The 27,475-nt window shown below is 37.1% G+C and overlaps 1 protein-coding gene across 3 annotated transcripts in view; it reads left to right on the top strand.

The window, feature by feature from the left end:
* The first annotated feature begins 1,704 nt into the window (after positions 1–1,704).
* Positions 1,705–27,475, top strand: part of rnf213b (ring finger protein 213b) — a 38,136-nt gene continuing 12,365 nt past the window's right edge. For all 3 annotated transcript variants that reach the window (XM_047817250.1, XM_047817249.1, XM_047817251.1), the window contains exons 1-46: positions 1,705–1,815; positions 2,432–3,135; positions 3,229–3,384; positions 3,753–3,922; positions 4,018–4,280; positions 4,367–4,599; positions 5,298–5,504; positions 5,838–6,048; positions 6,139–6,194; positions 6,339–6,501; positions 6,577–6,720; positions 6,827–6,925; positions 7,015–7,143; positions 7,410–7,575; positions 8,240–8,407; positions 8,887–9,036; positions 9,128–9,741; positions 10,138–10,297; positions 10,798–11,015; positions 11,187–11,330; positions 12,781–12,933; positions 13,036–14,467; positions 14,595–14,779; positions 14,870–15,025; positions 15,282–19,175; positions 19,359–19,495; positions 19,625–19,723; positions 19,818–19,936; positions 20,018–20,134; positions 20,303–20,358; positions 20,514–20,670; positions 20,779–20,914; positions 21,372–21,560; positions 21,660–21,793; positions 22,011–22,186; positions 23,163–23,366; positions 23,511–23,698; positions 23,798–23,918; positions 24,021–24,121; positions 24,279–24,458; positions 24,696–24,841; positions 25,005–25,104; positions 25,211–25,322; positions 25,751–25,967; positions 26,138–26,328; positions 26,425–26,547. In XM_047817250.1, coding sequence (XP_047673206.1) covers positions 2,456–3,135; positions 3,229–3,384; positions 3,753–3,922; positions 4,018–4,280; positions 4,367–4,599; positions 5,298–5,504; positions 5,838–6,048; positions 6,139–6,194; positions 6,339–6,501; positions 6,577–6,720; positions 6,827–6,925; positions 7,015–7,143; positions 7,410–7,575; positions 8,240–8,407; positions 8,887–9,036; positions 9,128–9,741; positions 10,138–10,297; positions 10,798–11,015; positions 11,187–11,330; positions 12,781–12,933; positions 13,036–14,467; positions 14,595–14,779; positions 14,870–15,025; positions 15,282–19,175; positions 19,359–19,495; positions 19,625–19,723; positions 19,818–19,936; positions 20,018–20,134; positions 20,303–20,358; positions 20,514–20,670; positions 20,779–20,914; positions 21,372–21,560; positions 21,660–21,793; positions 22,011–22,186; positions 23,163–23,366; positions 23,511–23,698; positions 23,798–23,918; positions 24,021–24,121; positions 24,279–24,458; positions 24,696–24,841; positions 25,005–25,104; positions 25,211–25,322; positions 25,751–25,967; positions 26,138–26,328; positions 26,425–26,547 — 12,954 coding nt within the window. In that variant the 5' untranslated portion in view covers positions 1,705–1,815; positions 2,432–2,455. The remainder of the gene's footprint in view (positions 1,816–2,431; positions 3,136–3,228; positions 3,385–3,752; positions 3,923–4,017; positions 4,281–4,366; positions 4,600–5,297; positions 5,505–5,837; positions 6,049–6,138; positions 6,195–6,338; positions 6,502–6,576; positions 6,721–6,826; positions 6,926–7,014; positions 7,144–7,409; positions 7,576–8,239; positions 8,408–8,886; positions 9,037–9,127; positions 9,742–10,137; positions 10,298–10,797; positions 11,016–11,186; positions 11,331–12,780; positions 12,934–13,035; positions 14,468–14,594; positions 14,780–14,869; positions 15,026–15,281; positions 19,176–19,358; positions 19,496–19,624; positions 19,724–19,817; positions 19,937–20,017; positions 20,135–20,302; positions 20,359–20,513; positions 20,671–20,778; positions 20,915–21,371; positions 21,561–21,659; positions 21,794–22,010; positions 22,187–23,162; positions 23,367–23,510; positions 23,699–23,797; positions 23,919–24,020; positions 24,122–24,278; positions 24,459–24,695; positions 24,842–25,004; positions 25,105–25,210; positions 25,323–25,750; positions 25,968–26,137; positions 26,329–26,424; positions 26,548–27,475) is intronic.

The following is a 27,475-nucleotide window of genomic DNA, read 5'->3' as shown; positions in this document are numbered from 1 at the left end:
TATATATCAGTAAAAATGACTAAATAGAAATTGTATTCTGTAGTAAAGCCATGATCCCTTCTGCTAAAAAGTGATCAGTTGAGAAGGAATATTTTTTGTCTATTTAATGGTATACAGTTATTGAGTTTTATTAATACACAGTTTATGATATTCTATTCAGTATGAGATGTAATTATAGTAAAATATGTTTCTCTTAGGTGGGTACGATAACTTAGTGGTCAGTAGATTGGGGGTTTGAGTCCCACCTCTGTCTTCTGTGTGTGGAGCTTGCATGCTCACCCCAGGCTTCAGGGGTTTCCACTAGGACTCCAGTTTCCTCCTCCAGTACATGCACTGTAGGTTGATTGGCATCTCAAAATTGTCTGGAGTGAGTGAGTGATCCTGTGATGGTTGGCACTCCATCCACAGTGTCCCCTCCTCCTTGTGCCCCAAGTCCCCTAGAATAGGCTTCAAGTTCCCTGTGATCAATGTGTGGAATAAATTGTACAGGAAATGTCTTAAATGTGTTAATGTAGCATTAATTTTAGTTATTTTGGGCTTTTTTTGCCCTACGATTGTTCTACAATCCCGTGTTCTGTTCATACAGAAAAATTACACATTTATCATGTGATCATTTCTAAATGTGATTATGTAATATACATAAAAAGCTGCATTTTCATTATGTATTTCTCTGAAACCTTGTATGTATTGATGCATAAAGCAATATGTGTGAAACACAACATTTACATTTAAATTCTGTGATTATTCACATATAAATTTATTTTATTTTTTTATTTTATTTTATTTTATTTTATGAGTGATATTAAGTATGAAGAAACATCATAAAATAAAATGCTGCCTTTTTTCATCTCTAGAGGGAGTGGTTGCTAACATGAATTTTGTGCAATATATTGTATACACTGTATGTCCAAATGTCGACATTACACAACTACTAAACTCATTCACGGGCCTTCCTCAAACTGGGGCAGAAAATGTTTAAGCCTTTGCATGTTTTTCCACTGCAAATAAAGGAGGCCCTAACATGCTCCAGCATGACAGTACTCCTGTTCAGCATGCCGTGCTCCCTTGAAGACATTGTTTGCCAAAGTTAGTGTGGAAGATCTTGAGTGTGTTTTGCACAGAGCTCTGACCTCAACCGCAGTGAACACCTTTGGGACAAACTGAAAGGCAAATTGTGTGCCAGAACCTTTCACCTGACATCAATGCCTGACCTCACCAAGGCTCTTGTGGGTAAACAAACACCTTTCCAGAAGTGTGAAAGTTATTATAACAGCAAACAGAAGTCCAGCATTAGAGTGGGATGTTTTGAAAAACACTATGATTGGTCAGGTGTTCACATACATTTGGTCATGTTGTTTACAGCCATCAGACTCCTTAATAACTGAATTGTACTGAGCACAATGATCCTGGAGAAACGTTGTCTCATATCACTGTACTGTAACAGCTATATATGGTTGGACTGACTATAAAATATTCTTATTGACTTGACTACATTAATTAACTTACTTTTTTATTACAACATCGATTAAGCTTATGATCAGTGTCATAAGCTTTATCAATTATGTGCTTGAGATTGGTTGTGATTGTACACGATTACTATGTGAAAATTGAACAACAAAATAACAAAAACCACAAACAGGGCAGTCATTAGAGCTGAACAGAGAGAGAGAGAGAAAGATCAGTGGAAGGAAACGAAACCGAAAGTGTTGATTGTGAGTTTCTGTATGTTTCCGAATGCTCACTGGACAGGATCTCCGTATGAGACACAGATTGTTCCTCATGTTATTGAGACTGCAGGAGAAGTGTTGCGTAAAGGTGCGTGTGCTTTTGTTTAGTTTACTGTCTTAGTCTGAGCTTATTTTGTTCTTAACCCTTATCTTAGTGCATGCTTTGTTAAAGGGCAGATTTATTATCAGAATGAGTTTGTTCACTGAGTAAACAATGGGAATTGTGTAAATCAGGATGTACCAGTGTTGTGTACATTATCAGTTTAAATCAGCGATGGTAGTAAACACGTATTTATATGAGAAGTTTATCCAACAAAACTGGAACGTTAAAATGTTTTTAAGTTACAAAAAGATTAGGTCACTGAAACGAAACTTAAGTCACTGAGCGATTTGCTCTCTCTCTCTCTCTCTCTCTCTCTCTCTCTCTCTCTCTCTCTCTCTCTCTCTGTCTGTCTCTCTCTCTCTCTCTCTCTCTCTCTGTCTGTCTGTCTCTCTCTCTCTCTCTCTCTCTCTCTCTCTCTCTCTCTCTCTCTCTCTCTCTGTCTGTCTCTCTCTCTCTCTCTCTCTCTCTCTCTCTCTCTCTCTCTCTCTCTCTCTCTCTCTCTCTCTCTCTCTCTAAAAGATGGGCAGGTTGTGCAGGTTAGGTAATGGTGTAGTTGTGGTTTGAATCACTGATTCATTATTTTGCATTGCAAATGTTACAGAAAAATGCTTGAAAGCATTTAAAAATGAAGAATAAAAAGACAAAGAATGACAAAAAGAAAGCATCTAACAAAGCAAGCTTGAGCAACAAATCCAGGAAAAAACAAAAAAAGACCAAAAAATCAGCAAGTGGTGACAGAACATCATCAGCATCCCAGATTCAGAGTCAAAATGAAGACCCTTTTACAGCGTCAGGGAACCAGAGTGAACTCCAGTCTGTTCAGGATTGTCCCAGTGTACCATTGCCTGCGACAGGAAAAGCGAATGCTCAAACCCAAACAAAATGCAGTATGAAAAACAAAGTGACTCAGACTGAGTCCACCAGTCACAGTTCATGTCACACACAAACTGAATCAGACCCAATTAGTGAAGCCAAAATTCAATGCCAAGAAAATGCAGAAAATGATTCACACAAGACGAATGAAGAAAAGGCTGCTGATGATTCCATGGCAGCACCTGCTGATCCTGGAGGAGACAAGAAGAAAGGTATGACTACAACATCAATCTGTGATGAAGTAATGCAGGAGGATGACATCAATATCAAGAAGGGAGAACAGGCAGGAGAAGATTCACAAGATGCTCCTAAGTCTACAGACATAAAAACCAAGTCATATGCTGAAGCAGCATCGAGCAAAGACTCGAAAGACAAAAAGAATCAGACAGCAGCAGGGCAGAAGGGTAAAACCCACGACAATGCACCACAGAGGTAGACTTCATTTTATCACTTTGGCTTATTAGTACACTTTAAAACTTTCAATAAGAGAAAGTGACAAAAATCTATCACTTTGTATTCTATTAGAAAACCGTCCCCAGTGAGAGGACCAACTGGGAAACCAATGTTCACATTTTATGTCTACTTACTACTGGAAAAAAGTTTCAAGTTTAACAAAGATAAGGACAAGCTTCTGATCTGTTTTGAAAGTGGTTCTTATGAACTGCAGATAACTCTGTTCAGGTGAGTTCACTTTTATATGGTCTTCTGGTTATATATTAATTTTTTCAGTTTTTTCAGTTAGTCCAGTTTATATTTTGCTTTGCTGTGTTTTAATATTCTTTTTTTTACTCTTACATACACTCTGGTTGTCATTAATATAATCTGGTGTATTATGGCAGAGAAAATAATCTTACTGTAAAATTGTGTTAATTGTAGGAGCGCATTTTTATGATGTAGCTATTACCAAGCAGCAAGCAGACCACACACCAGATATTTACAACATACTATATTTAAATATAATCTGTATTCTTAAATGGATGTGGTCTTGGAGCATGTTTTCAAACATTTTGTTTGTTTTTTGTTTGTTTTTTGTTTCTGCTTTATTAAAGGACCATGAAAAAGGATGGCTATTTAATTGAGGCAAACTTCTCTGTTGATGAATGTTACGCAAAGAGAGGCAGCGTATTCAATTATAGCTATGCAGTGCGGCAACAAGGGAAAGAAAAAGTGGAAATTGCCACAAGACATTTTCAGATCCCTTTCAATCACTTAGAAAAAGGTAAGAAAATATGTCCTTTTTCTTTTATTCCTTTTCTTTATTATTACATAACTGGTCACTATTGGAGGTCTGGATCTTTTTCTTTTCCTTTCTAGAATTGCACATTTTTGAGGGCCATGTGACTCACTCAAGTCCAGGATGGCTGCTGACATTTTTCACATCTGCAGATGAATTCATATCAGAGGCCTGGCACAATTCTGCATATTTACTACTTAACAGATTGTTTGAGAAATGGGAACCATCAAACCAAGAGGCCATGAAAACATTTACACAGCTCTTAAACCAATATCAGTGGTGCTTTCTTAGTGCCAGCAAACGGGTTTTTTACAATTATAATCTGTCTGCTCCTTCGATAAAGGTCAGTGAAAGCTTTTAAATCTAATAAACATAATCACAGCTTTGAAAAATTGCTACCCATCATCAGCTGTCGATTCTCTGCTTTAGGTGTTTGATCTGATAGAAGCAAAGCTGGTTAAGATACTGAATGGCAAAATGGAGGGAAAGACCTCAGTAAATGTCAGCCCTCTTGCAGTAGGCCTCTCAGTATTCCAGGTTACATCTGGATGTAATGTCCGCCTTGGGATTAAAGACTTGGGTTTGCTCTGTAAACTGGTCTCATCTGCCCCAGCTCTTGGACAAGTACAGGAAATTCAAAATTCTTTTCCAACACTTCAGTAGTAAGTATAAAATTAGAAATTCATATAGTTTAAATTATTTATATATCATGGTAAAAGTATGATGTTATTTAATAAAATATGTTTGATTAAATATTAGTATGCATGGGGTATATACAGGCAGGTGACACATTTAATTAATACCTACAATCGTATGCCAATCGTATGTGGATACTGTACATGTGCTTGTTGAACACATTCTACATTTAATCCCCTTTACTTTTATAATAAGATCATCAGCACTGAGATTAACATTAAATGTTATTAAATGTAATTAAATGACACAGTAAATAAACCACACAAAAGACTTTTCAATATTTCATGAATGCACTATTAGTAAAGATAAAACCGATTAAAACCGATAAACCGATAACTTCAAAGATAAGAATATAGATTATAAACACCAAATAGTAATAATTAAGCATCTTTTCCATGTCTTCTATATATCTAATTTCTTCAGAGATACTGCAGGAACATGTTTTTCATTTATAAGATTTGATTATTTCATATTATTTTATATTTTATTATTTAATTATATAAATTAGTTAGTAGTTTCTTTTAAACTATTAAAGTGATGCTTATGAGTGTGTTTTTAAGGCCTGCAGTTATTATTATGATATTTATTATTATTATTATTATTGTTGTTGTTGTTGTTGTTGTTGTTGTTACTAATTTTTGTTTGTGTACATTCTTTAATGCAGCACAGTGCTAGGGCTGATGAACCAGTGTGCTCGGCTTCTGCTCTCAGAGACGGTTCTGCTGGTTCCTCTACTCCTTTCTGTAAGGCAGCCTGGTGCAGACTCGGGCCGATTCGGGAGAATTGTGGAGGAACCAGACTGGACAGGACTACAATATGTGGAGTTCCGTTTATACAGAGAGAAAATAAGAGCATCTTCTGATAAGAGAAGGTTTGCATTTTGAGTTATTTTTAAAATATTAACAAAAAGTCTACATCTCTTAAGAGTTTGTTTTTTTTAAATATAAGCATACTCATTCAGTTTCTGTAAATCAATATATCTATGTATAAATAATGTTTTAAAAATAAACATTAATGGTAAGATTTATAGCAAAAGGATCAAAGAATAAATTACAATTATTTCTATATAAGTATTTGTTTATTTTGCCCACAAATATATTATTAAAACATCCATAATTGGGATATAAATTGATTAAATAATAAATACTGTATAATGAAGATGAATATCTTTGTGGATTTGCAACTCTTTTGTTAATTTTTCAAGGATGATCCTAGAGCTGGTTGAAAAACACAGGCCTTTGGCCAAGGACAAGCCACATGTTTTGCGTGCCTGGCTGTCCATGATGGCAATTGATGATTTATCCATGTTTGCCAAGTCAACAGACGTTGTACCTGAACAGGTGATTCAGAGCCTGATGTACAGATTGAGAGATTTTCAATCATTTCGAATTACAAATTCTGAACAGAATCTGGAGGTGAGTAGTACACAGATAGCTGCCTTTAAAAACGTCCTTTTTCTGCACCATAGCAAACAGTTGATAAATGAGTACTTCTTTAATTTGCAGGTCACAGCAAAGATTTTGACATATCTGTTGAACTGTGTTGATAAGGATAAAGAAAGGTATGATTCTAGGTTATTGCTCTTAAGGGAGCTTCTAGAACAATACTGTACCATATTGTACACACAGTACTGCTATTTCCATTTTCTCTAACAGCAGTTTTGTTTTTGTCATTGCATATTTTATTTAATATGAATTTATTTCAGACTCATGAGCTCTAAATGGTTGGGGTCCATTTGTCAGTGCTGCAGAAATATCCATAAGAACACTTGCACAATGACTCAACTCGTTCCAGCATACGAGGCAACGGTGTTGTCCTTTCGACTGGTGCTAAAAATGGCTGAAATTCAATTTGAATGTCTTTCGAAGGTATCACATATCACTTCCACACAGTATCTAACTTTGTCCTAAAGCAATTTTTACAACTTAGTGATTTTCTTTTAGCATGGAGAGGAGAAAGCGTCAGAGAAAATTAGCCTTTTGAAACAGATTGAAGCTACTCAGGAGGAGTTCAGTCATTGGAAAGACAATCTACTGCGGGAGCCTCTGTTTCGTAATTCTAGGCTCATGTACCCCAATGAAATAGAGGTACAGCAATAAATAAATAAATAAATAAATAAATAAATAAATAAATAACTTTACTGTATGCATGTTTTCAGAAAACTAAACACTGAACTTTTTTGTCCTCCTATAGCTCTGGAATGCTTTCTTTTGGCTGGAGTGTTCAATTCCCTCGGTTACAGAGCAATGGTTGAGCAAATTAGAGAAAAGTTTGAGAAAGAGGATCTCTGAGGTAAACGCTCATAAGGGCTTTTTCATGGTTGACTGTTAACTAACGATGCAAGGAAATTATATAATACTTTGCTGTCTTTTACTTTACAGGTTAATGACATACAACAGGTCCAGATCTGCTGTCTGAAAACATCAGCAGAAGCTATAGAGAAAAGCCACACCACACTTCAGACATGTTTTCAGGATTTGTGCTTCTCTGCTATTACAAGGTTATGCCAGGTATGTGGCAGTTTACTTAATTCCATGATCAGTGGGTTGTATACATTTTAATCTGTTTTTAGTCTTTGCATATTTTCCATGTGTTTGCATGTTCACTTGTTTGATTGATCTTTAAAAGAATGTAAAATCTGTATGTCGGTAGGCGAATCCACACAAAATTGCCCCTAGATGTGAATGAGAATGTGTACATTTTCCCCTGTGAACCTGGCCAGGAAAAAGTGATTAGTAATACTGAATGAATGAATGAATATTCATGTCACATGTAGGCAGGTAAAGAGGGGAATCTTCTGCAGACTCTACAGCCGCATTTGAAAGACATTTCATCATCCATCTTGTCCTTATTGATTACCGAGTCAACAGCTCGTTTTGGAAAAGACAGAGTGTTGCAGCTACTAAGTGATCAATCTGCCGTCCGTGTCCTCTTATTACAAGGTACATTACAAATCTTAAGCCTTATTGGTTATGGGCACAAATAATTCTCTCCTATGACATTGATACAGCATTCACATCATCTGTCAGTGTCACTTTGGCACATGCATTAGGGCAGGGTCATACTCATCTGGTTTTTCACAGTATGTTTTTAGGAATACCACTGATTCTGTGATAAGTAGAAGTAAAGGACCAATTTATATGATATATATTATATCACCTGACATAACCTTGTCCAGTTTCTGTAGAGGAATCTCAAATGTCAATCTATGAACTATTTTAAATAAGCAAAAACAATGAAGGATAAAACATTTAGAATTTGCACTATAGAAGGTTTTATAGAAGGCTTATTTATTATGTTGAATAGTTCAGAATTTTAGAAAAGTTTCGAAAAACGTTTAATTTCATATTGTGTCAATTGTCTTTTGATTGGTGTATATTACTTCTAGCACCCACAGTAACTAAGTGAAAATGGTACTGGTAGTATGGCTCACTTAGAAGTAGAAATAATAACAAAATGTAAATCACAGATTAATTTGATATTTGCATGAATATCACCTGGGAAAATTCAGATTTTAACCTCTTCTCTGTAGTTACACATACACTGACACTAACAGACCTAACATCATTTAGTATACCTCACAGCCTGTAATTTCTCTTTCTTTAGGAGATTGGAGTCATTGCAAGTTAAACGAAGAGGCCAGCCATGTCATGAGCATGTGCCAGGCTACTTTGGGTGATTTGGTTATTTCTCTTTGCCAGGGAAATATTCCTTTTGGTCACCTGCAAATTATCCTGAAACATCAGAAACAATTTCAAGAGCTGTACAAAAAATGTAAGTGCCATATGATGTTTTTATGCCTATCCAAATAGCCCTTGATAAACACTAGTCACTAAACTATGCATTCAAATATTTAGCCACTTATTCCACACTTCCTCCAAGTTTATACTTTTTACATGTCGTTGTTTACCTTTCAATTGTCAGTGTTTCATATAACTAATTTGTTCAAATTTTTATTTACAGACAATTCTCTTTCTTTTTTTCTTACTCATGATTAATTTATTTTGACATGATTTCACATAATGCCTTTGTTCCCATGGTAGTTTTTCACATAATTATTTTAACGTTCAGTTTTCACATGTTTAATTGAACGTGTGATATCATGACATTACATGGTGAATATACACATTTTTTACATAGTCACATATAAAATATATGTGATTTCTCCATAAGATTTGCCACTTTACATCTGTTGCATTTTATCATTAACCACAATGTTTTAAGTATGTAATCTATTATGTCTTTATTTTTAGGTAAAAAACACATCAAATCAGATAGAATCACTATTGATGCAGACAGACTACTTAATCAAAGAGAGAAAGATTACCAAGCCCTGCTGGAACAGAGGAAACATATTGATGTCCTCATAAAAATGATTGGGAAAATCTCAGAGGTGATTCATGGTGAGTTTGCTACTCTATAGTAAGTGAGACTGTATGTTCATCTGTGTTCTTACTGTAATTTAATTACGTTTTTCTGTTCATGCGCTGTCAGTACGCGAGATCTCACAACTTGAGAAAGAGCACAAGACTGATATGCAGCCAGTGGGATTAAATGAGCTGGTGGGAGTTCAGTCATGTTTCTCCAATGAAGATCTAAAAGATATTTCCACAGGGAAGGTTCTATACTACAGGGCCATCTTACCCACAGTGCTTGATGCAGCAAGAGATATGCACATCTTTCAAGACAGCAATCTGATTCTTAAATCATGGATGGACAAAGCAAATCGGATCACTGGCTCTCAACGTCTATCGCTGAGTCTGGAAGAAGTTCTTTCGGAAAACTGGCAGCCTTCTCTTCGTGACTTTTTCCAGCTAGGTACAAGGATTGGACATGGACATGTGACTTTTGAGGAAGTGGACAAGGCTGTCGAAGGGTGTGGAGACAAAGGTGATGGTGCTCGGCTCAAGAAGGAGATGAGTCTTATGGCCACTAATCTTGAGACATATCCAGGTCTGGAGAAGAACTGGCTGGACCTTAGGTTGAGTCAGATCCAGGAGTATAGACAGCTTCACCATGCAGCAGAGTCTGCCAGTGCAATACTGAAGATAAAAGCCAGATTTAATCTGAAAGGAGACTTCAGCCATATATGCAGTCTTACTCAGCTGGTAAAAGGAATTTAATAACAAACCTTATCACAATTATTTAAATGTCTGTTTATATACACTGGAAAAAAAGTGCTGTAAATGTATAGCATTTATTTTTCAGCAAAATATTTTTATATTAATTTGCAGAATGATACTGTAAATGATTATGCAAATAGAGAATTTTACTGTTCAGCCAGATTAGCATTATAGTTTATCATGATTGCTAACCATAATGTTCTGTAAAAAGAACAATAACAATCACCTAAATATACGATTAGGTTTTATATTGATACATTTTGTAAATATGTTGCATAATTATTTACTTAATTATTTAGTTTCATGTTAAAATTGAAAATCATTAGAAATTTTATAGTAAAATCTTAACAGTGTAAGTTACAATAAGATTGTGCTGTGCAGAGAGAAGATTCATTCAAAAAGATGCCGCTAACATCGCTGAGCAGAGATCTCATTAGTGCCAAGCAAAAGCTTTCTCACATCAACCATCAGCATACAGATTGTTTGGTGGCGTTCCTGAACAGTGAAAAACTAGTTGACTGGGTTAAGAGCACGATCAAGAGTAAGTTCATTATGTCTTAAATATATTCATAAAAATATATTAAATATATATTCATATATACTGTATGTATATACATATTCATATTGGTAGTATTAGTATGCCATTTCTGAGCATGTATTTTATGTTTATTATAACAAACAATATGGTGAAGTTACTGAAGTGATAGAACATGTTTTTCTTGAACACGTTTTATAAGATAATAGTTCTTTAATAGTTAGGTGAGGCAGAATTTGAAGAGTTGAGTAAGCTAGTAGTTCTTCAGGGGAATTATACTTTATTTTTACTTAATTAATAATTACCCTGTAATCATGAATTTGTTAATAGTTGTGACTTAGGTTTATAAGTTTGTTAGTTAGTTCATTAATATAGCTCATTAGTTCCTACTTAGTGCCTGCATATTTAAATGTATGTTATTAAGCAGTATTGTAAAGTCTTTGACCTCTTTTCTACTTAAGTGTTTTTGCTTATTTCAGTAACTACCCATTTGTACTTTTCTACAGATCGAAGCGAGCTGAAGGTGTTTACAGATTTGGCTTCCATTTCGGCTGGAGAGAATGACCTTGAGATTGACAAACTAAGAAATTTTCAAGATGCTGTCATGGGTTACAGTCCCTTTTTATACTCTTTGCATGAGACAGCAGGTTTCGAAGACTTTCTTGCCCTTGCTCAGGAGGTCTGGGATGCTCTCCAAAAAGATGAAAAACTTCCAGAAAAACTGGTACTATTTTTTTTTAAGATAAGGTATATACTGTAGATCTCTTTCTGCTCACAGACTAAATGTTAGACATGAAGAACACCGAGTTAGAATATTTGGACTTTATACAAATATATAGTTTAGAAGCAGAATTAGCTTAGTCATTTTGTAACAAAGTGTGCATCCTGTCTGTAGATTCACTCCTCTTATTGGTTAGAATGGCTGAAAGGACTGAGTGAGACTCATGGATCTGTGGAAAAGTCTTCTATATCTTCGGCCTCTGCCATCAATACCCATGGTGTGTACCATGTTGGCTGGCCAGCTATTTTTTCTGGAAAGGTAAGTAGACAGTTTTTATTTTCTAATAACATGTTACACAAGGATAGTTTGGCAGATGTTCACCCATAAACAGATCTAAGTGTTAGATTTAAATATAAGCATGAATGGGTATGTTGCATACGTTGGTGTTATGTCAATTTCTAGGCTGACTTACTTTAGAATGACATCATTGTCATCACTCTGTAGCTTAGTTAATTTTCTAATCTTTTGATGTGACATGACAAACCTCAGTTCCAGACTTAACGCATTGTGTCATTACATATGTTAGTCAAAGGATGTTTCAATTCAATTCAAATTTATTTATATAGCACCATTGTAAAAATGCACATTGTCTCAAAGCAGCTTTATAGAACATAAGTAAGACATACAGAGATATGTTAAGCTCATATTTATATACAAAAAGACAGTTTCTTTGGGCAGGCCACAGGGTACCAAATTCTTAATGTAATTGTGATGTGTGGATGAGATATACCGTAATTTAGAGACTATTGAGCTCACCTGAATATAAGCCTCACCCACTGAATTTTCAATTTTTTTTTATTTTGAACATAAATAAACCGCATATGTCTATAAGCTACAGGTGCCTACAGGTACATTGAAACAAATTAACTTTACACAGGCTTTAACGAGACACGGCTTGTCACAAAAATAAATAGGCTTTAATGAAACATGGTTTGTACCAAAAAAATTAAAAATTAGCAGTAAACAGTAGCCTACCAAGAAAGTCATTGGTCACTATCTTCCTCCTATAAGGCAAGAAGTAGGACGTGTTAATATAGGATCAGCTTTCCAGCATTGGAGAGAACTGAAGGAGCGAGATGTTGGCCGCATATTCACGGATTCGAGTTTCCCAAGTCAATAACTCCTGAGCTAAACACTGTTACTACACAAATAACACCTCTTTTCTATCGTAGTAATGTAGAGAGGCAGCTACAACCACGTTCTACTTTTTGCCTTATCATAAGCCTTTCTTCGCTTTCTTTCTTTGTTTTTATCCTCCATGTCAATGTTAAAACCGCTTCCTGCTAATGTCACACATGCATTTGTCAAACATCGGAATCCCTACCTTTAACCCGTTCGGCAATTTCATTGGTCGAATGAAAGCTTCATGCCGACAAAAAACTGAGCACATCACAGAATGTGTTTTTTTGAAGAAAAAAAAATGTAAAAATCCATATATTAGCCGCGTCATTGTTTAAGCCGCAAGGTTCAAAACGTGGGAAAAAGTTGTGGCTTATACAATAGTCCGGAAAATATGGTGAGCTATTTGTTTACACTATTAATTTGATATTTTAAGGTGTCATGACAATGAAAAAAGCTTTTATGGTAACTGATTTTTTTTTTGGAATAAGCTTTTATAAATGTAGGCCAACATAAGAAGTCATGAATTGATCTTTCTTTCTGAGTGCTGAAGACTGTTGGGCTTTTCTTTTCTGTGGCTATTTTGTAGAAATCCCTGGGCAGTGTTTTATGTGTGAAAGTAAAAAACAGCACAACGGAAAAGACATTCAGTCTTGATGATTTACTGGACTTACAGAACAAACTGATGCTGATGTCATCCAAGGGAGAGCATAGCAAGGAGCAAGTAAACAAGTTCACTGAGGTTAGTTTATCAGAATAAGGAATATATACAGTATGAGGTTGGTATATGAGGTAAATGGAGGACATTATAAAGAGTTTATAAAATTATATCTCTCTTTTCTAGATATTTGAGGGAGTACAAAGAATGGGATCTATCCTAATGCAGCTTTGTCTATCTGGCAACGTATTCTTCCAGGACTTGTGTGCATTTATAAATTGCAATCCTGAAATGGCTCCCTGCATTAATCTAAACTTTCCTTTGCTTGGGAAACACATTGTGTATCATGGGAATGTTGCAGAGGAGCTTCAGAAAGTATGCCGTACTATGGAAGACTGCCATGAAAATTGGCGTAGCTTTATGTCTGAGCTGCGTTCTCAATTCTATGCTCTTAATTATTACACCTCAGAACAAGTGGTCTATCTTTGCCATTGGATCAACAAAGTTTGTGAAAAAGGAATGCCTGTTCCACAACAAATGTGGCACTTGCTCACCCCACTTAAGCCAGATGGTACACTGAGTGATATCAGACATGCCTTTGCAAAGGCAAAAGAGAGTCTTCAGTCTGAGCTTCAAAGTCACTTCAGTGCTGACTCAGTCACTTCTGAAGAGTCTATGGATATTAGCAGAACCATACAGCACAGGGAAAACTCTAATATTGATGAAGACACTGAAGAAGAGAGAGTTGATATTTTCACTGAGAATATGCTAGAAGAACTTTCATCTAACTCTAAAATATATTCTGAAGAAAGTGCTGAAGAGGGAGAAAACTTCACTGAAGGGGATCAAGATGAGTTAGATGTCGGCAGCAGTGAAAGTGGCTCAGAAGAGGATATGAATTTTTCTGTCTCTTACACACAGACTCATGAATTAAAAATGACAAACACAGTTAAGGAAACACTTGAGAATTTGTGGCAGGACTACAGAAATAATATGCCCAAATACCTTACACAATACATAGATATTAAGACCCTTGCTCAATTTCTTTCCTGTTTCTCTGCTTTGAACAAGCTAAACATCATGCGCAAGTTGCCTTCTATTCTTCAAGATGGAAAGCCCAATCTCATTCTTTGCCCCGATACAGAAATAATAACCACCACACTTGCTTTGTACATGAAGAGCCCAGAACAAGGTTTTCCTTCAATTGACGAGGTTCTAATGTGCCAAGAGGACACAAGTGAAGAAGAGGTTGAGATCTTTCTTCGGCGGTGCTTAGGCCAAAGTGCTCCAAGCCACAATCAGAAAATCTATACACTGGTTAATCCAGGTTTACTGACCTATGATGTAAGTGTGGCTCTGGCAGAGCATTTTGAGGCAATGGAGCGGAATTCTGGGTCTAATTTTCGCATGGTTATAGTTTGTCCTGTGAACCAAGACAGATATGTCCCATCTTTCTTTAGCAACTACAAGGTGCAAGCAGGATTAAATGTTTCTTTAGAAAGTGTCAAGCAATACCTCCGGCATCACTTAACCACTTCGAATGTTCACGGCCATCATTCTAAGGTCTTTCCAGAGGGGATTTCTTCCTGGTTGATTACATCTAGACGTGCAGCTGTTGGTGTGTATATAAGTATATAACATACATTTGATATAAATGAATAAAGTAATAAAATGATCAAAATGTTACTATAAAGTGTTGAATATTTCTACTTGCCACCTTACTTACTGCTTTTATCCCTTTGCAGGAAAATCACTCTATGTTACAAGAATGTTCCAGAATTTCAAGAAAACTTTTCCAAACGCCACTCATCTGACAGTTCGACTGATAGAACCCAACGTTGATATTGATTGCGTAGTTCAAACACTTTGCGACAAGCAGTCATCACTTAAAGCACAGGATCCCGTTCTCTTGCACATTGACACCGCGGCTGTTAGTTTTACCATTTTGCAAAATTTATCATTGGAGTAATTTTAATTTTTTAATTAATTTGATGCTAATTGCAGATATTTGTCTTAACAGGTTCATTGTGGTTTGGAGCAGTTCCTGTTCAGATTACTCATTCTAGGATGTCTGAGTGACAGTGAAGGAAAACTATGGAGAAGAAACTCAGCCCACTTGATTGCAGTTGAAGCACTTATACCAGATTCAGCTCATCATAAACAAACCCATAAAGAGGTGTGTCTTTTCCTGCCATCAATCAAAACCAAGATGGAGTCATTGTGAACTTACTTTGACTTCTTACATCTTATTTTCTTCTCAGTTATTGCCCAGGTTATTCTGTTGTGTTATTCAGCATTGACTTGTTATGTAGTACATGGGAATTGATGTTGTTTGTAAAACAATGGTAATAGTTAATAGAAATATATCATTTTAATTTGAGCATTCTTTAAATAAATACATAACTTTGTACTACTATTTGGTTTCCTTTTAGTCAAACCAAGGGCTTCTCAGCTTACTGCCAACCATTCACTGTAAACCACCAAAAGAAGTAAAATATCTGGAGCTCAAAATCATTAGTCATGAGAAATGTGAATCCTTAAACCCACTGATGGACATACAAGAGTTTGAAAGTGAAGGTGTTCAAAGACCTTACCAATATTTAAGGAGATTCAACAGAAATGAGAATTTGGATCATTTCAAATATAAAGCTGGATCTGTAGAGGGCAATAAAGTGGATTGTCTTCATCATCTTTTGTCAAACTGTGGACTGGAGGACCCTTCATGGGCTGAACTGAAGCACTTTACTTGGTTCCTAAACCTGCAGCTCAGAGATTGTGAGAATTCTGGATTCTGTGATCCAAACTTTTTTGGTAGCATTTTAACTGGCTTCAAGAGCTTCATAGTCAAATTCATGATACACATGGCCAGGGACTTTGCATCTCCTTCCCTGAACATCTCTGACCAAAGCCCTTCACTTCTCCCAGAGAGAGACAATGAAGATGTGCTAGCTAGGTTATCCATTAGGAAGCGATGGGAGAATGAATCTCATCCATACATCTTCTTTAATGCAGATCGCTTGACCATGACCTTCCTTGGTTTTCATGTAAAGCAAGGTTCTACCCAACACTCTGTTAATGTTGTTGACCCACAAACTGATAAAGTTTTGATGGGAAATGTGATGTCATTAGACCTGTTAACAGGACTTAAGAATCAAGGAATCTCATTTTCCGAAGACTTTGACAAGCTGCCAAGAAAGACCAAGATAAAAAAGATTTCCCTTGTTGTTGGTGCTGACATAAGGGAACAATTTGACCCTGATCCTACATACGAGCTCACTTCTGACAATGTAATGAAGATGCTGGCAATCCATATGAGATTCCGGTGTGAAATCCCGGTGATTATAATGGGTGAAACTGGTTGTGGGAAGACCAGACTAGTGAAATTTCTTTGTGATCTGCAAAGGGAAGGTAGAGGTGTTGAAAACATGAAACTGGTTAAAGTTCATGGAGGAACTAATGCTGACACTATATACAAGAAGGTGCGGGAGGCTGAAGAACTTGCACAGACAAACAGTAAAAAATACAAACTAGACACCATTTTGTTTTTCGATGAGGCCAACACAACAGAGTCCATTTTTGCTATAAAAGAGGTACTCTGTGACAAGACTGTGCAAGGAGTTCCTTTGAAGCAAAATTCTGGACTGAAAATAATTGCTGCTTGCAATCCCTACAGGAGGCACACTCACAAAATGATTGAACGCTTGGAAAGAGCTGGCTTGGGCTACAGAGTAAAGGCTGGGGAAACACATGATCGACTTGGTAAAGTTCCCATGCGCCAGCTTGTATATCGAGTTCATCAGTTGCCCCCGAGTATGATCCCCCTTGTTTGGGACTTTGGGCAGTTGAGTGATTCAGCAGAATATTCTTATATCCAACAAATTGTATGTAAACAAATTGAAGAACATAGCTTGCCATTTCAATGCCAGAGCATTATCACCAGAGCATTAGCAGCATCTCAAAGACATATGCGTCTCCAAGTGGATGAGTGCAGTTTTGTAAGTCTTAGGGATGTAGAGAGATCAATGAGGGTGCTAGTGTGGTTCTACAAACACAGACAGTACCTTTTTCCAAAATCTCAAGAAACTGACATTGCACAAATGACCTATAAATGTTTAGCTCTTGCTTTGGGTATTTGCTATTATCCATCACTTGAGTTTAGAGACAACTATCTGCAGAATATTGCCCAGTACTTTCCACCACCACTCAACTCCAAACAAGCGTTGGAGCTTGAGATTTCCTCTTGCCAAGACTTCTTCCTCCAGACCATTCAAACGAGAGAGACAATTGCTAAAAATTTAGCATTGAAAGAAAATGTCTTTCTTATGGTTGTCTGCATTGAGCTGAAGATCCCACTCTTCTTGGTAGGCAAGCCAGGGAGCTCCAAATCTCTTGCAAAGACTGTTGTAGCTTATGCCATGCAAGGTCAAGCCTCTTCCAGTGAATTGTTCCAGAAGTTAAAAGAGGTGCACATGGTATCTTTTCAGTGTAGCCCTCACTCGAGTTCAGAAGGGATCATTGGAACTTTTAGGAATTGTGCTCGTTTTCAAAAAGACAAGAACTTGGATGAAAATGTATCAGTGGTAGTGCTGGATGAGATAGGATTGGCAGAAGATTCTCCACAGATGCCATTGAAAACCCTACACCCCCTTTTGGAGGATGGCTGCATTGATAATGACAGGCCAGATCCACATATGAAAGTGGGTTTTGTTGGAATCTCAAACTGGGCTCTTGATCCTGCTAAGATGAACAGAGGAATTTTTGTTTCTCGCTGGGATCCGAGTGAAAACGAGTTAGTGGAGACAGCCAAAGGTATCTGCTCATCACCCGAGCCAGTTCTTCACAAAATCAGCCATCTCCTGCCTAAACTGGCAAAAGGCTTTTTAAGCATTTGTAAAAGTGACAGCGATCAATTTTTTGGACTTAGGGATTTTTATAGTTTGGTGAAAATGATTTTTGCTGTAGAGAAAAACACAGACAGTGAGCCCAGTGACAGAGACTTGACTTTAGCACAGGCTATACTGCGAAATTTCAGTGGACAAAAAGACAACTTTGACCCTCTCTTTCATTTCCAAGATCTCTTCTCAAACCCTCATGAAGTCCCTATGATAAACACACTGGAAATGGTTAAACAAAACCTTGATCACAAAAGTGAAGAAGAATGTCGCTATCTTCTTCTGCTCACAACAAACAATGCTGCCCTATACATAATTCAGCAGTGTATTTTTTCAAACGATGGCTACACCTGCCCTGAAATTGTGTTCGGTTCAGGATTTCCCAAAGATCAGGAGTATGCTCAAATCTGCCGCAATATCAGTCGAGTGAAGTCATGTATGGAAACTGGCCGGACAGTCATCCTCTTGAATCTGCTTAACCTATATGAGAGTCTGTATGATGCATTGAACCAGTACTATGTTTACTTTTGTGGGCAGCAGTATGTTGACCTTGGATTAGGGTCACACAGAGTAAAGTGTCGAGTTCACAAAGATTTCAGACTGGTTGTGATAGAGGACCAAGAAACGGTCTATGACAAGTTTCCTATCCCACTGAAAAACAGGCTGGAGAAGCACATAGTAGACAGGAGTACAGATTTGACACCATGGCAGCAAAGAGTTCTGAAAAAACTCAAGAACTGGGTGAATGAGTTTTCTCAGTATCCTGAGGCATCAGCATCAGATTTTAGCTCATCCGATGCATTTGTTGGTTTTCATGGAGATGCTTGTGCCAGTGCTCTCCTACAGGCATTAGAACAAAGAAAAAAACAGGATCATCAGGATATGGGGGATCGTCAAGTTGACAGTAACATGCCCAGCAGGAGGACGTCCACAGAGGATAATCTAAATGAACATGAGGAACAGACCTACCATCAAGAAGAAGGAGTTAGGTCTCATGATACTGTACCCCTTGATGACAAGGAGAGTGATTTGACAGGCAGTGATACAGGAAAGACTCTCCTCGATGAAAACAATGAGGGAGTTGTCTTGATGGATGTAGATGTCAATGAGGGTAACATTGAAGCTGAACAAGAACAAGATGCTCTTGGGGAAATTCCCATGTCTGTGGATATGGATATACGTAAAGAAATAAGATTAAACAAGCCAAAAGAATCCAAAGATGAGGAGGAAGAGGTTTACGAATATGCAAAACACTTCTTGTTGAACTGTGCAACACCAGATTCTGTACTGAGGCTAAAAAATTCGAGGCTGGGAAACCATGAAGTAGAAAGGCTTCAGAGACTGTATTTTCATCAGCAAGACCACCATTCCCTCAGAGCATTTATGTACAGTCATTTGAAGAAGAGTGATAAGGATAAGAAGAGATTTATAGAGGTGAGGAATGTTAGTGAACATAGAAACAAAATTAAATATTAGTATCTGTTATACAGATACTAATATTTAATTTTGTTTCTATGTTTGGTTAATAATATCATATCATATCATATCAGATGATTGGTTAATAAATAAGTGGCATTTATTTATTTATTTACATTTAAATATTGCATTTTTTTCTAGGTAACTACCTTTTCTAGTTTGCTAACTAAAGCAGATGTGCGAAATCTAGCTCAAGCTTTGGGTCTGTCCATGGAGCGACTCCTTTTGCTCTCCCTGCATCAGTTTGACACAGAAGCGTCTTTCTGCAGCAAAATTCGGTATAAGACATAGTCATTTATCGTAAAACTACACTAATTCTATATCACACCCATATCACATTTATATGTATTTCACTGTTTTTACATTAATATAAGGCAAATATTTTTTTCTATTTTTTTCATATTCAGAGACTTCATGAAGACTGCACAACTGTCTCTGCACATCCTGTTGGTTCAGATAGATATTGAGGAATCACTCTGCAAAAATGGGCTCATTGCTTCTGCAAAGTGAGTGTTTTATACCGTCCTTTTTTCCTTTGGAAGTATATAATGAAGGATACTATTTGATGCAATTTCCAATATTCTTTTAATGCGTTTTCAGGTACTGCACCATGAATGAATTTGTAGCTTCTCAGTCAGAAGATCCCAACTGCTGTATTGTGTTTATCACAAAACTATCAAGGTTTGCAAGCGGCAATAATTATATTGGATTCCAGGGAGGTGAGTAAAACTGCTTTCTCATATAAGCCGACTCATTATGCCATGTTTCCTGGATTTGATTTATTTCATTTTCTATAATAGGTGCATGGATTTCTACACATATTGATGATCTCAGAGACACCAAAGACATGAGCTTGGATCTCTCTGTTTTTTGTGGAACACCCATCAGCAAGCTACTATCTGAACCAGCACAACCTGGTTTGTTGCTAACTGCTAAGTATAAATTAATATATTGTATATGCACTATTCATTTACTATTCATTCAGTTAAAATCACAGAGAATAATATCCTGGATTAAATCACCCATTTTATTTCAATTAAAAATCATTTCATAAATGTGCCTGCTAACATACTTTGCATTTGTAGATGCCATGGAATTAGAAGAAGAAGAAGAAGAAGAAACAACAGTCAAAAACCAATCAGTAAGTTTTAGTATAAAACCTTCTAAAAATTTGATATTTATAATAGTAAATTTATTCCAGAATCTCTGAATGACCCCAGGTTACATGGCTTATAATGTGGCCAAGAGCATCATGTGATGTACAGTATAATAAAAACCCTTATATTTGGCCAACAGGAAGAATCTGCATACCTGCACAGTTTGTCTTTGGTGAAATCATGCACTCAGAAAGCTGTTTCACTACTTAGAGATTTTGATAATAAAGCTTCTAGGAGTACGGAGCGCATGGACACTCTTCTTGGCCTTCTGGAAAATGACCTGGGGCATCATGGAGGTCAGTTGATTGAGTGGCACAACCTGCTTATTTAAATCCTGAAATACTGAGAAATACTGACATTAACATACATAAAACTCTACCATTTAATATCATGTTGTGCATTAGCACGTTTTCAGGAAGTATTGCTGAAGCGCTTGGTGCTTGCCCTGGCACAAAGAGAGGAGAATATGCATAAATCAGGGGACTGGGTGAACAGACAAATAATGAAGCGGGAAGCTTTGCAAGAAGGCGGCACTCTCAGGTACTGTAGTGGAATAGGACCATTGTTTAAATGTTTGATTTCAATTCAATTTATTTTCAATTCAGATTTATTTGGTGCAATTACATAATCAGGATATTCATTCTAGTTTAAAGTTGCTAGTTGTTTACTGATGGAGGCTTCACTGACCGTTTAAATTTTGTCTGTAAATAGCGGTGGCTAATAAAGGTCTTGATAATATTTGTGTTGAGCTTGACTTGTCTGTAACTTGAGACTTGACTTGCTAGTCATTTGTAAGAGACTTATGAGAATGTGAGATGATTTGGGCTACTCTAATGATTTAAAAATGCACATGGCTTTAGGCTGGACCATAGGGCTAATATTAACTCACTCTCAACTCACAACTCACATATAGTATGTCTCTGTTCTATACTAATATCAAACCTCAGTAGTTTTACTTACACAACATTATCTGCTGTCTTATGATGTTTCTAAACAGGCACACACTGTGGCGATGTCTACAGGGAGTTCTGACCCCAATTCTGGCCCATATGTTAGAGGTGTTGGATAGAGACTGTAATCTGGACCTGGTGTACTGTACAGGGCTCAGTGAGGGGCTTGTCCAGTTCTGGCTGGACATCTTTGATGATGGGCAGATTTTAGACTTGTCAGTGGCAAAGAACTCCAGGTACAAGTTTGAATAAAATTATGATTACTGTAATTAGATTTTATATTGCCATGTCACTTGCACATGAAAACTAAATGCCTATTGTTTTTATTCTCTTAGCTCCTTAGAACAAGAGATTGATGTGCAGTCCAATCTGGTGGTGGGAGGAAAGGCTCGCAACTGCACTGCTCCTTTTAGTTGGCTTATCAACCTGTATTGTCATAACCTATGGGAGGAGGCTCAGTTTGTACAGGGTGAGAAGACAAAGATATTTACAGTGTTTTTGACACAGAGTGAATATAATGACTGTAATATAGTAGTTATTATTTATGGTGTACTTTTAGCTCTGAAAGTCCTTTGATCAGTTTGATAGCAAGTTTATAAAACTTAAAAAAATGAAAATGTATAGATTAACACCTACAGATGCTGTCATACTTCAATAAAAAGATGCTTTGCTATTTTCTGTTCCAGGAATTGAACAGAGCAGCTATGAGTGCATCCAGCAGTTTGTAAGTGCCGTGACTGGCAGTCAATTGGGGGGCTACATGGAAAAACTCTCGAAGACAGAACACGTAGATCTGGGCCAGAGATATCTCACTGATTTTGTGATTCTCTCATTCAAAATCAAGACTGAAGAAGAAGTGAGGGTGAGTGACCTCCCTGTCCTCCGAATCAGCCCATTAAACATACAGTGGGGTAGAGGTCTTCACGGGTCCACTTAGATCCGAAAACCCGAGGTCCGACCCGAGACCCGAGTGGGTTCGGGTCTATAAGTTTCTTGTGTGCCTCGGACACGGGTCGGGTATAATAATAGCGGCATCGAGTCTTAGTTAATTTAAAACGAATGTGTTTTTACTGAACGGACCCGAGAAGACCCGAACTACTGTATCTCGCGTGTGTGCATCGACTCGTGTCCTTTTCCAACCTCTCCAAGACCGCTTGCGACATGTGGCTGGCGACGTATGTCTGGCGGTAAGCTCATTTTCGTTGAAACAGAGCTGTCAATCAATTTTGAATCCACGCTGTAGCGGTTACTTTATTGTAGAGTTATGCAACATTCGGGTCCAGTCGGGTTAAAAAAAATTGCCAACGGGTCGGGTCGGACTCGGGTCTAATTTTTTCAGGTTTGTGTCGGGTTGGGTCTTTATTAAAAAAATAAAAAATTATGCACGTCGGGTTCAGGTAAAAAGTGATTCGGGTCACTTCGGGAGGGGTAAATTTTTTTAGACCTGAGAAGACCTCTACAGTGGGGACAAAAATCAAGAACACTATTCTTAGTTAGTTCTGTAGTTCAGTTTCAATTTTCAATTTTCAATTTGACTCTAAGATTTCATATATTAAAATTATTTTGGACTGACACAGGTTTAACAAGTTTGTGTAAGACCTTAAGAACTATATTAGATCAAATCTATCAGATTGACATCTGAGCACTTTCTTTAATGAAAGAGATATGATTCACAGTAATATCATGAATTTGCTAACATTTGCTTTTATAGTTTAAAGTGCCAGATTTTCAGTGTAGTTTTAGACCTTTGGTATATCCATATAACTATATATCAAATATTTATTGATGAAGTTTTCTGTGTTTGTGCTTGCACATTTATGTGTGTGCTTTTGCTGTAGGTGTTTAGCACAGCAGTGTTAGGTTGTGTGGCAGCACTCCAGCAGGACATGCGAGTGACCCCTGATCTTTCTCCAGCCTGGATCATGGCAGCAGCCCAACACTTCAGTCCACGACTTGATGCACTCTTACACATTTTGCAGGTCCAGCCTGACTTAGCTCGTCTCATTTTAAAACAGTCATCACAGAAAGACCAACCAGACATGGTGAGAACATCAGAGATACCTTAGAGAACATCAGAGACTTAACTCCTGCTTACCTCTCAGAGATGATTAGCAAAAAGTAAAGAATTCCAAAGAAAATTCAGTTAAAAGTGGTGAGAACTTCAGCATGATTTTTATTTATCACAGCATGAAGACATTCTGGCTCTTGGGATATGTGTGGAGAAGACTAAACTTCAGTCTATTACATCTATACCTCAGTGCTCAGTCTTTCTGGGCAGAGTTGAATTACTGCAACCCTGCTTGCAGAGAGTGTTCAGTCCCACATACTGCTCCCTCTGCAGACCTGGCTGTCTCAAACATCTGGATGCTATAAAGTAAGTCTTGTAGGGTAAAACAGAAAGAATTGCATTAGAAGTATATGTCTCCCAAATTATCAATAATTCTTTCTCTAACAAGATTTTTATGTTTTTCAGGTCGGTATGGCAGGGGATCCTGGTTGTAGCTGCTTTTATCGAGCAAGTTGTAATGAAAGTAAATTCAAGTGATGAGAAGCTGGTGGCCCTGACACTTAAACACTGCAGCCAGCTACAGCGGGTCAGTGATGGCAAAAACACAGCAAAATGTTGCAAGCTTGCATTTAGTTATTCATTTAATTTATTTGTCAAAACATTTAATATTTTTCCTCCCAATTATTAGCTGGTGGAGGAGTGTTCTGACCTGCAGAGGAAAGCCTGTCCACAGCAGCTAATCCGCATCCTCAACGAGTACAATGAGGAATCTATAAGCAGAGAGTTACGGTATTGCCCACCCTCCATAGTGCATATTTGCTTTGTTATCTTTTTCGAGATTATGAATGGTTTCTATGCTTTGATTAATTGTAGGACAAAGTTTCAATTTTAATGCCTCCCATTAAATATACATTTGCATTGATCCCTAAGCTGTTTCTTACCTTAGGTTTGGTCTGAAGTGTCCTGTTTGTCTGGAGGACCTGGTTGAGCCCTGTGCCTTACAGTGTGAGCATGTCTTCTGCCTGTCCTGTATGAAGAGATGCATGCAAGGAAAGGAAGCACAATGCCCTAAGTGCAGGACACAACTTCCTCCCAATTATCAGCCAGCTGTCTCATCTAGCATAGAGTAAGTCCCCCAAGAACACAAGTGTAATACAAGTCATGAAAGAGCGGTTAACTTTAGAAACAATGTCTGAATAGAACATATTAATAGTATATTAAAATATGTATACATTAATATTACAATAAATTGTTTTTAATTAGACTCAGAATTATTATACATTTGCGGTTATAGAAATTTATTCTACTGGCCAGTCAGATTTAGCAATGTCTTTGCAGTTCTTGAAAATATTGTATCTTTCAGGTTGTCCCTCAAACAACACAGAGAATTAAGGAGATGCTGCAACTCCTTCTTTTTGGAGGTAGTCTCTCGTTTCTGCTTTTCCAAGCGACAGCACCCCCAAGAGGACCTGGTGGAGCTGCTGTTCTCTTTGCTTATCTCAGCACAGGGTAAGCACTTTTTGTTAATTCTACATAGCTTGTAGCTATTCTGAGAGAAGCTAGAGCAACTGTGCATTTGTTAAATTTTTGCTATTTGCCCAAAATATATTTGCTGACTTAAGAGGTGCATGTTTTACTGAATATCTTTTTGAGATAATTTTTTGTCTTGTAGGAGATGTTTATAAGACAAGAGAACTAACTCCATTCCTGGAATGTGTTGACCACAGTCCTGTGGTGCGGTCTGTGTTGATTAAACTTTTACTGCAATACAGGTATTAATGGCTTTGCAAACTCTCTCACACACTCATACACACACATACATATAATTCAACATGACTGAACAAACTTTGCACAAACAGTCTTTTTTTTTTTTTTTAGTTTTGACCAGGTAAAGGGACACATTCAGACATATTTGAAAAACCTGGAACACAACCTCCTGGATGATGAGGACAGAATGGAACTTTACCGACTTTTTGTCAACTGTTTCCAGGTATTTATAGTGCATTTTCAATCTGTGTTGCTTTAGTTCTAGCCCAAGCTAGAACCAGAATTGCAAAATGAGATCTAAAAAGAGCAATTTGTTTTTGGTGTATTCTTCTGCCTATGGACTTCCTGTGAGTTGCTTTTCCCCTGACAGTAAAGACATAAAACATACATGCAATACATACATAAAACACAGTACATATTGAATATCTCACCTCAATCAAGCTCACCTTTCCACAATCAAGGAAACACTTTCCATACTCTCGCTCTGGCCAGAATTCTGTAGATTTCTAATAAATCTTTGATAATAATGATAATAATATTTTACGTATAGATTTTTTAATAGATTTACAAACCACACTATTTTGCCATAAGCGCATTTGTTTCTGATATACTGTATGACAAATATATTTCCTGTGTGTTTTTTTTGTCTAGGATTCTTTGCTTTGTGTGGATTTAAGTGAAACTCTGGAAGCTAAAGAACTTCAGCGACATCAGGAGGAAGACATAAAGTTTCTCAGTCGACTGGCTCGCAAGCAGACGCCATCCAGAGAACAGCAGCCAGCTGAGTTTCTTCTGTCCATGGCCCGTCTCCGGATGTGTCTGGACACTGCTGCTCGTATACTGCCCAGGGCTGTCGGCCATCAGAGAGGTGAGGCTGAGAATATTTTCTGAAACATATGTAAAGTACTGTATGCATAGTGTAGTATACAGACTATTACACTGAGCCAGGTGCTTATTTTGATATGATTAATTGGCTTAGTACTTTTATATAATATTAATTGTGATATTCTGAAGTCTGAAATGTTTGTTGGTTCCCAGGAGAATGTGCTGACTGGGAACAGAAAATGTTAGAACAGGTGAAGGCAGTCTGTGAGTATGCTAATAATGACTGGTATAGAGTCTACCTGCTCAGGACGCTTAACAGGCATGCAGGCACAGACTTTGTACAGGCCATGATGAGCATTTCCCCATATGAATGGGTCTTCCCTGCTGAGCTCCTGCGACTACAGGTAAGTGTGATCCCATCTGGAGCCAATCTGAACCGTTTTTTATGAATAGCACATTAATCTGTAATACTTTACATTCTGCATGTTTCCTCTTTAAAGAGGTTGATTCCTGTGGAGGTGGATCGATTTCTGTGCTGCGGAGAGCAGTATCGCTCTGTCAGAAATGCGGTGGGCCAAGTGCTACTGGAATCCAAAGCAGACGCACTTAAAGCCGCTCTGCAGGTCACTATATGCATAAATGCAGTCTCATAACTTCATCTATAGTCCAAAGCACTGCACACATTATTTTTTTATTTAAATCAATTTAAATTTTTACTGCCATCACATACATGTGTGTATACTGTTGTTTTGTGTAATGACTTTCTGTGGTTTAATACCAGAAAATACACTGCAGTTCCTCTATGAGATTAGCTGATGAACAGCTTCATTCATGAACGATTTGTTATTGTGGTTTGTTCATTTATAGGTCAAGACATAGTTTGCATATTTTGTCAAATATTGGCACAGAGGATTTTTTATAAATGATAGAAGTAAAAAAAAAGGCATAGACCATCAAGATCTAACCAGTTAATACAAGGTGTTGAATGACAATCATATTTCCTGTCAATTCAGAAAACATCCCATCTTGCACAAGCATTTATTTATACTAGCCTCAAAATTCAGATCTTTAGTGTCTTTAGAATGTATGGTATATTTACTAGAATGTATAGTTTTTTCTTAGAATGCATAGTATCTTTACTAAAGTGTATGGTATCTTCACTAGAATGTATGGTATCTTCACTAGAATGTATGGTATCTTCACTAGAATGTATGGTATCTTTACTAGAATGTATAGTACTGTATCATTACTAAAGTGTATAGTATCTTTACTAAAGCGTATGGTACAGTATCTTAACTAGAATGTATGGTATCTTTACTAGAATGTATGGTATCTTTACTAAAGTGTATGGTATCTACTAAAGTGTATGGTATCTTTACTAAATTGTATGGTATCTTTACTAGAATGTATGGTATCTTCACTAGAATGTATAATATCTTTACTAGAATGTATGGTAGCTTTACTAGAATGTATGGTATCTTCACTAGAGTGTATGGTATTTTCACTAGAGTGTATGGTATCTTCATTAGAGTGTATGGTATCGTTACTAGA

This window comes from Tachysurus fulvidraco, chromosome 8 (assembly GCF_022655615.1).
Source record: "Tachysurus fulvidraco isolate hzauxx_2018 chromosome 8, HZAU_PFXX_2.0, whole genome shotgun sequence".
Taxonomy (NCBI): domain Eukaryota; kingdom Metazoa; phylum Chordata; class Actinopteri; order Siluriformes; family Bagridae; genus Tachysurus; species Tachysurus fulvidraco.
The sequence above is the reverse complement of the archived record's forward strand: the minus strand, read 5'-3'. Positions and strand labels throughout refer to the sequence as shown.